The 11,533-nt window shown below is 39.4% G+C and overlaps 1 protein-coding gene across 1 annotated transcript; it reads right to left on the reverse strand.

Moving 5' to 3' along the window:
• Window positions 1-3,251: 3,251 nt before the first annotated feature.
• LOC110384866 (uncharacterized) lies at window positions 3,252-10,335 on the reverse strand. Its single transcript, XM_038020408.2, has 2 exons — window positions 4,134-10,335; window positions 3,252-3,909 (listed from the first exon to the last, which is right to left on the reverse strand). The coding sequence occupies exon 1, from the start codon at window positions 9,731-9,733 to the stop codon at window positions 4,508-4,510; it is 5,226 nt and encodes a 1,741-aa protein (XP_037876336.1). The 5' UTR covers window positions 9,734-10,335; the 3' UTR covers window positions 3,252-3,909; window positions 4,134-4,507.
• Window positions 10,336-11,533: the final 1,198 nt, after the last annotated feature.

The following is an 11,533-nucleotide window of genomic DNA, read 5'->3' on the forward strand; positions in this document are numbered from 1 at the left end:
CATACCTTTGTAGAAGAACTCTGAGCACGTCTGATGCAATATACCGTACCAAAAGCTATTAGGTAATACGATTAAGCCCAAACCATTTGGTCATTAGTTCTTCTAGAAGTTTTAAACGAAATGATAAGCATTTTGGAAGTGTGTCAATACTAGACAGCGTGTTAACATTGTTATTAGTATTTAAGCGGCCTTGCTGGTGACTCTATTTATTCAACTTATTCGTCAGCGTTGAGTAGAAAACGTTCATCATTAATTGTTAATGTCGCTCGAGCACATTTTTTGCCAATTAATATGTACACAGTATGTATTATTATACTATGCCATGAAATTTATAGTATTGCAGTAACAACTTTATAGGATGCAAGATAATAGCGTTGTAAAAGTGGACTATAATTCTTGAACGTTTTATGACAGTATCGGTCCGCAAGACGGCTAGCTAGTTTATGAATTTAATGTTTTGTTAAGTTTTTTTTATATTGTCGTGGTAGCTTTGTATCAGAGGCCTGATCCTTTGAAGCGGTTATACCCAGGTTGGAATCCTGTGGACAGATAGGAATGAGTAAATATGTGAATATGAGGTCCTTAACATGTATTGAGGAATAACTTTCACGATGAAGAAATATCATATATCACCTTCTAATATATATATTTTTATTGCCTTTGTAGGCAGACGAGCATACGGCCACCTGATGGTAAGTAGTCACCGTCGCTCATGGACGTCAGCAATGCCAGGGGCAGAGCCAAGCCGCTGCTTACCATTGAGTACTCTCCGCAAGCCTCGTTTGAAGAAAGACGTTTTTTATTTCAGTTATAATAAGCTTTTATTACTAGAGAGATCGTCAAATAAAAGCTATTCAAAGCTCTAAAATAGTAATAAAACTAAACAACAACAAGTATTCCAACGAAATCACAGTACGTGATAATCAATACAACGCTTTATCTCGGAGCCTATACATTATTCAGCGATGGGCTGGGTAGCATCTCGTAGTGTAGAATTACACTTTCTCCCCTGTACGGAAAACGCTATTGGGAAAGGGTTACAACTGAAATTTTCACATTTTTGCCTTATATATTTATGTAGATTTAAAAATACTGAATTCGAAAATGATGATGATCACTCACTCACTTTTGCATGCTTCGAAACGCCGGCTTTTCAATAATATTTTATCGGTACCTTTTAGTTAATAATTTTAAAGCATCAGAAAAAAATGATTCAATTGGAGTTTGGAATAAAAATTCTAAAAACTTAAAAAGAAATTTCAAGAATAATATGATGGTATTTTGATTGTTTTAATCTTAATTAATCGTAAGCCTCTGCTTCAAATTGAGACTTAGACCTCATGCCTCAGATATCATCTAGGTGACGGCATTCATGTATGGGCTCTGATAACTAGCTCATTCACCAGTCAAGGGAATTAAAATATATACCTATATAATATCATATATATCTCTCTTATCTCTCTCTAACTAAACATATATTAGCTTTGCCAACAGCTCACATTAAATAAATATAACAGAATAAAAATAGCTTAAACATAAAGGCATTGAAACAGGGCTATAAAGAATTTTGCAATCCCAACTTGTCATAAATTGTTTACAATCTATCTTACTTCTCATTGTAGGAACGGAATTTCTCTCTCTATGGTGAAACTACACTTATTTGCAGTACGTTTTTAGATATAATTTTTACCGCATCCCATCTGGCTATTTAAGGGATTCTCATCTGTGATATTCTCTAGATGCAACATATCTTTAAATGAGGTTCGAAAATAGTTTTCAACGGTGAATAGTAGTTTAGCTACGTCCCTCACATTACTGATTTCCATGGGCGACGATGTATTTTTACCATATTCATTTCTCATTTGACTTCGAAGGCTATAAAAATGTTGGAATGAATTTTATGATTCTTGACTTATCGTATTTTACCATTTACCTTCATCGTTGGCGTGAGACAGCATGCAGAGCAAACGACAGGTGAAAAGCTTCTTACAGAGCAAACAATTCGCGAGCTTTATAATGCACTGTATTTATTAAGGGTTTGTAATTTTAGTCTGAAGACATTAATTTTTGAGCAAGCTATAACTCACTTGTTCAAAGAAAGTTTGAGATGAATTTTGCAGTCATTAGAACATGAATAGAATAATCTGAGAATGCAAGGAGAATTAACAGAAAAACATGATTACTTTTTCATAGGAACGGAATAGATTTTAGGTTCGAATGTGGAATTTATAATACGCTTGATGAACAATATACCCAAATTAATATGTATACCACGATTGATTACACGCATTTCTCAACTTATAATATCATTTCATGATTTATTGCACACTGAAAATCGTTATTAGCTATTGAGAGTAACATAATAGGCGGCTTTAAGAGTTACCTTTAAGCAGATTTTGACCTTAGGACTCATATCTCAAGATGGGTGGCGGCATTTCCGTTGTAGGTGTCTATGGGCTCCGGTAACCACTTAGCACCAAGTGTGCCGTGAGCTCGTCCACAAACCTAAGCAATAAATAAATAAGGTTAAAAGTATTTCTCTACAATTTCAAAGCACGACACAACACCCAATAAATTCAAATATACACAATGGATTAGAGAAACTCACAAGCTACGACAATAATTTAAGGCTTTTTTTGGTATTTCTTTTTTTATTTACAAGACATCTCGCGCAGTCCATCTTGTCGGGGCTGTAAGAGAAATGGCTGGTACGTGACGTCTTAATCTGCCCTAAACTCGACTTTGTGGGAAATGTGTAAATAATTTTTGTGCTATACGCTAACGGTTTTCGAGAAAATATTTTCGGCTATGATAAATTGGCCTACCATGGTTAGTTGAATATTTTTGCGAACGCAGAGCAGGATAGCTTACACAAAAAATAACTATCAGAATATATTAGAATAGCTGCAGTACTATAGGGTGTTTTTAATAATAATATTAAGGCTCATTATTGTGTAATTGATTTTATGTCGGTGGGCACGCAATTATTATTTGAGAAAAACAACTTTTAAAATAGATAGATACCATAATAATATTAGTGCATGATTTTAGCCAGAGATACCAAACTTTCTAGAGTTCTAAGTGTATCATATGTATCTAATTCAATGAAGACTCCACAATTTTTATTAATTAACATATTTCAAACTGAATTTCTTCGATAACCACTTAAAATTAAATGAGTATCCCTCTGCCAATCTACGGTATCAAAAATCAAATTAAGTATAATTATCACAAAAAAAACATTAAAAAACTTTATCTTCCATTATTTTATTTTAAACTTAATGTACCCCTTCGTTCTATGCTAAGTACATATAATTCTTACTATGTATTAATGATACACTTTTTTGGTCAATGAATTTAAGTTTAAATTCAAGACAAACTGGTAAAAAGACCCACAAAGCCGCATTCGTCCTCATCACACTAGAACATCCATAGACAAAAGCGCGCAGTCCAGACACAAGTAAACGACCTTTTCGCCAAGAGAGCCGAGATCCTATCTCGCAATTTAAAACGAAAATACAGCTCTTTATTTGAACCAGAACTGAGTTGCGAGCGAATACAGCTTGTTCGGCTTCGTATGCGTCCCATTGAAGGGAGTGGTAAGGCAAAATCGGGTCTGCGTTTTCTTTCGTCGCTTTTCAGGCTCATGAAAAGGGTTGTCAATATTTTGAGCGCTCTGAATAGGCCCTCTGTAGTGATGTCAATGAAGCCTTGAGTGCAGCGTGTTGTTCTCCATTGAAACTAGATTAGCTCAGCATTGTCGTGTCTGTTTTTTTTTTAAAGTTATAATAAAACTAGTTATAAAAATATCATAGTCTCTCTCAATGATGGATGTTTGAATAATGTGCCTTTGTATGCTCTTATTTCAATTATTGCTCTTATTATTTTGAAATACGTTTTTTGTTTACCCTGAAAAGTAATTAATTAAGAGGAAATTCATTGGGTGTATTTATAATTATTCTCATTCTCAGTTAAATAATTAATAATGCACCGCTAAGTTCTTTATCGTAAATTTCAAAACAGCTATTTGAAAGTTGAGCTAGTTTTAGACCTTCAGTGAGGGCGCTATGTAGTAAAGAATCCTTTATTTTTTTATGTCTTGATCAATGGAAACGCGCAACTATCGCGCTTACCTCTTTTGAGATAGCTCAAAGCCAATTAAATGCGACGACAAGCCAAGTACCAGGTAGGCAGCTTGAATAGATCTTGTCACAGATACAGCCTCTTAAAAACTTTGTTAAGTCTACTTAGGCGATCTGATATGGACTGTATGTTCTGTGTATATTATAGAGTCAGTGTTAACGAGGCTTCTTGATGTAACACGCGGCAGCAACTTGTGATGGCCGCGCGTGTTTTCTTGAATCACGAAGGCTCCTTTGTAATGGACGCTCCAACAAAAATTTGTGCAGCGGGCGCGCGCGATCGCACGGCCGGTCGGTGGCGGAATGGGATGGCGGCGGCGCGCGCGCGTCCCGCAGCACGTAGAGGGGGGGCACCGCTTCGTTCGTTAACAAACTGGCCCTCTTGGAGCAGATGCATCTTTCTGGTCCAAAATAACTGGTAATGGACAGAGCCTATTCCAAGCTCTGCGTAAGGTTCCTGAAGTAGTTTTTACGTCTGCCACCCGGTTGACGCCGTCAGCGCCTGGGTAAACTGTGGTGACACGTCCCAGCAGCCATCTATTGGGGGGCAGCCGATCATCTTTAATGAGAACCATCTCTCCTGGCTGTGGTTGTCCTCTATTTGTGCGCCATTTATTTCGGATCTGCAATTCTGAAACGTACTCCTTGTAGTATCGATTCCAAAAATGTGTTTTTAATAATTGTATCCTTTTATATCTGGAAAGCATATGAACTGGAGTATCATCGACCTGGGGAGCAGGTAACATAGTGAGCGTTCGTCCAATCAAGAAATGCGCTGGTGTAAGAGGAACTAAATCTGATGGATCAGATGAAATTGGAGTGAGAGGTCTAGAATTCAGTATTGCCTCAATTTGAACCAATACAGTGTTCATCTCTTCATAATCCAAATGAGCCATTGACAATACATGAGTTAAATGTTTTTTAATTGATTTAACTGACCCTTCTGCTACGCCGTTAAAATGTGGACTGTAGGCTGGACTAAATTTGAAATTAATTTCGTTTTCAGCACCGTATGAAATAATATCGTTAGATTGATTTTTTAGAAACCTAACTATTTCGTTGCAAGCACCCACGAAATTAGTTCCGTTGTCGGAGTAGATCACAGCTGGCTTACCTCTGCGGGCAATAAATCTATTTAAGGCTGCAATGAAACCTTTAGAACTTAAGTCGGTGACGAGTTCTATGTGCATCGCTCTCACTGCCAGGCAAACAAAAACGGCAATATATGCCTTCTTCAACTGACAGCCACGACCTTTTCTGTTTGCCATCATGATGGGACCAGCATAGTCCACAGCCGTATTATTGAAAGGGTAGTCTGCTTGCAATCTTTGTAGAGGTAGGTTGCCCATGATAGGCTGATAAGTTTTGCCTGCAAATCTAAGGCAGGATATGCAATTTCGAGTAACATTTCTACAAAGATTACGACCATTGACTATCCAGTATTTATGTCGCAACGTTGATAACAACAGCTGTGGTCCAGCATGTAAAAGAATTTTGTGATAGTGTGTGACTAATATTTTAGTTATGTGATGTGATGCGTCTAGTAAGATAGGGTGCTTTGTGTTGTAATCATAGTGAGAGTTTGACAGTCTACCTCCTACTCGTATTATACCTGCATGGTCAATAAAAGGGTTTAATTTGAGAAGTTTGTCCTTAGGAGACAGCGGGCCTTTATTAAGTAATTGTGAGTATTGTTTACAGTATGAATCACGTTGTACTTGTTTGCACAATATTTCTAATGCAGTATTTAGTTCTGTGACAGTCAAGGGACCTGATGTTTTATTGCGAGAATATTGACAGTTGGAAATGAATCTTTTTACATAAGCTATGATACGTTGTAATTTACTAAATTCAGAAAAATTGTTAAAATATTGAGAAATATTGAAATTCTGACAATGAAAGTCATCAGTTGACAGATGGCATTGATGTTTCATTTCTGGCAAACTAGCAATATTCACATCTTGTGGCTGTGTGGGCCACTGCACATCTGTTTGATGTAAGAAGTGCGGACCTCCCCACCACAAAAGTGAAGATTGAAGTTGCGCTGCATTAAGACCGCGAGAACCAATGTCAGCCGGGTTCATATCTGTGGGAACGTAGTTCCATGAATTAGGATCAGAATTATTAGTGATCTCATTAATTCTATTGTATACAAATTGTTTTAGTTTTAACTTGCATGTTTTGATCCAGCCCAGCACAATAGTTGAGTCACACCAAAAAAATGTTGAGTCAATGTTTAAACGTAATGAATTTACTACCTTTTTTGTTAACCTTGTAGCGAGAAGGGCGCCGCAAAGCTCCAACCTTGGTATAGTCAGCCTTTGCTTCAATGGTGCCACTCTGCCCTTTGCAAGTATCAAATGTACTTGTACATTCCCAGTTTCAGACACTGAGCGTAGATATATACAAGCTGAATAGGCCTTAATGGAGGCATCAGAAAATGCGTGCAATTCGACCTTAACATACGAATTGCATAACACTCTACGAGGGATTTCTATTTTTGTAATTTCTGGTAAGTATTTAATAAAGTCGTGCCATTGTGACTCAACATCAGCAGGTAGCTGGTCATCCCATGTGATATTCTTAGCCCATAGTGTTTGTAATATGAGTTTTGCCTGTAACATGCAAGGATTAATTAAACCAAGTGGATCAAACACTTGAGCAATTGTGGATAAAATTGTACGTTTATTTGTGTTTGGCTGATTTGATATTTTATTTATTGCAAATAATAATGTGTCCTTTTTACAGGCCCAGAGTAAACCTAATGTTTTTGTATAATCATGTTTGTTTAAGTTTAATAACTCGTCTGTATTATTTTCGCTAACAATATCATCCAGGATAGACGGTTGATTGGACAGCCATTTACGTAAATGAAAACGTGCGCCTTCTAACGTCTGAATGACGCCTTTACATATTTGTATTAACGTTTTTTCATCATCATGCCCAGATATATAATCATCTACATAAAAATCGTGTAAAATTGCTTCCCGAACATCCTCATTGGTGCATTCTTGTCCCAGCTGTACCAGACATCTAGTTGCTAAATACGGTGCTGATGCGGTCCCATATGTGACTGTGTTTAATTTATATTGTTTAATTGGCTGGCTGGGGTGTGATCGCCAAAATATTTGTTGCAAACATCGTTGTTTATTGTTAACATAAATTTGTCTATACATTTTTTCTATATCTGACGTTACTACAAACTTATGCTGTCTAAATCGAATCAATATGCTAAGTAAATCATCTTGTACAGTTGGCCCAATATGTTGAATATCATTGAATGATAAACCCGTGCTTGTTACAGCTGAACAATCAAAGACTGTACGTAATTTTGTAGTGAGGCTGTTTTCCCGCAAAACGCCATGATGAGGCATGAAGTATGAAATGCAGTCGTTTTGTATTGTTTCATTTTCTGACATGTGACCTAAAGCCAAATATTCTTCAAGAAAATTTGTGTATTTTTCTTTGAACTCTGCGTTGCGTTTAAATTTACGTTCCAAAGATTGAAACCTAATTAGAGCTTGTTGTTTGGAATCCCCTAAAGATTCAGGTGATCCTTTTAATGGAATGGTAACAATAAATTTGCCATCTGGGTGGCGCTTTGTTGTTTGTGTAAATATTTGTTCACAGTCACTCTCACCTTTAGTATGGATTTGTTGAGCAGAGGGAACTGATTCTAGTTCGAAAAATTTGTCTAACTTCTCATCAAGCTCATTGTCGTTTAGAAAATGGCAATGGACTGTATTGTTGGTGTTAAATTTTGTGTTTGATTGTATAGAGCCGGTGACAAGCCACCCTAATGTTGTTTCAATCAGAGTTGGCTTGTTCTTTCCCAGGACAATATGATTGTTTTGAAGGACATCCCAAAAGATGTCCGCCCCCAGCAACATCTGCACCTCAGACGGCGTGGAGAAGGTTGGATCCGCGAGGTGGATGCGAGAGGGAATGGAAAAGAAATTGCAATTAATTTGTGAAGTAGGTATCAACTGAGTGATATGTGGTACAACAAAACAATTGACGTCAGTTGTATAACCACTGTTTGTGAGTGACGATATGGTGACGTCACATCTTTTTGTAATTTTTGAGGACTGATTGTTTAACCCTTGTACTAGTAGTGAAGTAGAATAACTGCGTATTCCTAATTTCGCTCGTAAAGTTTCTGTGACAAAACTAGATGTACTTCCATTGTCGAGTAGTACACGAACTTTATGTGTTTGACCACCACAGTCTTGTATATTGACCATAGCAGTGGATAGAAGTACCTGACTGTGATGTGTGGATGAGAGTGTGACACCACTCGATTCCTTTTGAGTCTGTTCCTGCACAGTGGGCAAGACTACACAGCCCGCTGATGAAGTTGAAGCTGCCAGAACAGTGTTTTTATTGTGTAACAGAGTGTTGTGGCGCTGTGTGCACAGCTTACAGGAACTGAGCCTACAGCGCTGTTCATCATGACCTGCACGCAAACAGTTTGTGCATAGATTTAATTGTTTAACTCGGTCAAGACGCATCTCAATCGGCATTGATTTGAATTTCATACATTGGTAAATTGCATGATTATTCTTGCACACAGGACATCTAAACAGCGCTTGTTTTTGTGTTTGGTTAACTACAAACGTCTTTGGACGGTTGTGAGTAATATCGCTGTGTCTGCGTCGTGATGGTTGCTGTTTTGTATATGTTGATGATTCTTCCACTGTCTCTAGTAAGTCAGCACGATTTTTTAGAAATGTGTGAAAATCTTGTAACGTAGGTAATCTCGTTAAATTATTGCGTTTCTCTTCCCAGTCACGTAGTGTGCCTGGGTCTAACTTACCAGACACCATGTGTATTATGATAATGTCCCAGTGCTCTGTAGGTAGATTCAGTGTTTTTAAAGCTCTTAAATTTCGATTAACTGAATCTATTGTACTTCTTAAAGCCTTGGAAGACTCTTGAACTATTGGTGGTATGTTAAATATTGCTTGTATGTGATTATTGACCAAAATTCGATCGTTATTATATCGATCGCATAACAGATCCCATGCTATGTCATAATTTTCAGCGGAGAACTCTAGGGATTTAATAATATGTGAAGCGCTCTCTTTTAATGTATTTCGTAAGTAGTGAAACTTATGGATTTTGGGAATGGTTGTGTTGTCGTGTATAAGGGATTTGTAAGTGTCGTGATATTCTAGCCATTCCTGATAGCGTCCAGAAAAGATCGGCAAATTTATAGTAGGTAATTTAATGTTTGGCCTACCAGACGGTCCAGTGTTAATATTAGAACCCGTCACCGACCCGGCATCCTGATCCGCAGAGGCAGCGCTGAGCATCTTCTGCGCAAAAGCCACGCAGCCGAAGTAGCTGTTCTCGAAAATCTCTCTTTCCTTGTGTTCATCATCTGAAATTTCCACAAGACTTTCTAAATCAGTCTGAACTGAATCGAACTCATTGTATAAATCTAGAATTTTATCTAAGCGAGCCTTTAATTCAAAAGCTTGTACCTCATTGACCCTTTTACTAGGCAAAAGTGAATCTATATATGTTTTAAATATGGTAAGCTTCGCCTTATGGCTAGATCTAGTTTTCTTTAATGATTTAATATCCATCGTGCAAATAAATAAGCAAATGACACCAACCGAAATCAATTTCAAATTTTTCAACTGAAATCAATTAATAATTAGCAAAATTAGCGTGAGAGAAAAAAGGGAAGAATACAAAACAATACTTAAAGCAGAGAAGTTGCGACAGAAGCAATGCGAAGCAGAAAGGACAGGCGCGACTGCAGCTAGCCACGCGGCCGCGCGGCGTGGTCTGGCGTCGGATCGCTGGAATTTATAAAATCAAAATGATTTGCACTGTATTCGTAAAAACTGGCACAACACAGCAATATTTCTTGATTTGTTGTAGTCTTGTCTTGAATTTGTATGATTCACGCCGTTTGCCGACGCGCCGCGAAGCAATCCGTGTCTCGATGTTTCTCGAATGACCTCGCCAATGTCGATATACTCCTTTGTTCCGTTTTGTCTTGAAACGATGTTCAAAGTTGTATCCGGCTCGAATCTTGTTAACGAGGCTTCTTGATGTAACACGCGGCAGCAACTTGTGATGGCCGCGCGTGTTTTCTTGAATCGCGGAGGCTCCTTTGTAATGGACGCGCCAACAAAAATTGTGTGCAGCGGGCGCGCGCGATCGCACGGCCGGTCGGTGGCGGAATGGGATGGCGGCGGCGCGCGCGCGTCCCGCAGCACGTAGAGGGGGGGCACCGCTTCGTTCGTTAACAGTCAGGATACAGTTTCATGACTATATTGTTTTTTTTTTTGTTGTGTAATTCAGCATCTAGCTTTTTTATTTAGTTTACTTGATTTTAAGCGAGTGTTGGCGCTTGGAGAGCTTAAAAAGTGAAAGTCACTATTTCGTCACCCTATTCTCCGCCAATTGTTTTTCTGAATATTCAGTACTGATAAATAATTTTGTGAATCCTTGGTCTGATACTATTATCTTATCTTATTTTAACAACAAGACTTGCATTATTAAACTTTTATCTCAACGCTCAATGTAAGTATGAATGTAAATGTGAGCTTTGGTATCTGTACGTCCCGAGAAAGTAGTTCTAACGTAGTACTTCACCATTGTGATTGCGACTTGGACACGGCAGAGCATACGCTCGTCGCCTGCCCCGCATGGGAGGGGTGGCGCCGTGTCCTCGTCGCAAAAGTAGGAAACGACTTGTCGTTGCCGAGTGTTGTGGCATCGATGCTCGGCGACGACGAGTCGTGGAAGGCGATGCTCGACTTCTGCGAGTGCACCATCTCGCAGAAGGAGGCGGCGGGGCGCGTGAGAGACGCACAATCCCGCCGCCGTCGAGCGGGGGCCAGGGAGGCGGATCTCGCCCAAGCCCTGGCCCTCTAAGTGTTTCGGGTCCCCCTCACATGTCGGTCTGGGGACCGGCGAAGGGGGCCTAAGAAGACGACGTGCAAGCTGCTCTGCACGCGTTTTACGCAAGAGCATCCGGGTGATGGAAGGCCGGCTATCCTCGACTCACGCTGGTTCTGGTCCAGCGGGGTATTCCGTAGGATAGCTCACTCTAACCGGCGCCATCTAGGCGGGCTTCGGATAGCCTGCCGACCGAGAGGGCTGGTGGTCGTGGCGCCGACGACCGCCGGTCCGGCGTCCCGAGGGGGAGGGTGATGGGAGAGATGTGCTCCGCACTAAACGCTTCACTTTCCTCCCTCTGCCTCTTCATGAGTTCTGTCTCATGCGAGGTTTGGACGTTGGTTGTTGAGCGACAGGAGGTTTTAGTCAGTTCGACTCTGACATGCTCCGCCCTCTATCCCCAGTGGAGGGCGGAAGTCCGGCGATTTCCTCCTGACCAAAAAAAAAAAAAAAAAAAAAAAACGTAGTACTTA

This window comes from Bombyx mori, chromosome 25 (genome assembly GCF_030269925.1).
Source record: "Bombyx mori chromosome 25, ASM3026992v2".
Classification (NCBI taxonomy): Eukaryota; Metazoa; Arthropoda; class Insecta; order Lepidoptera; family Bombycidae; genus Bombyx; species Bombyx mori.

Coding starts and splice junctions, on each gene's coding strand:
- LOC110384866 (XM_038020408.2), bottom strand. CDS start 9,733: ATGGATATTAAATCATTAAAGAAAACTAGATCTAGCCATAAGGCGAAG.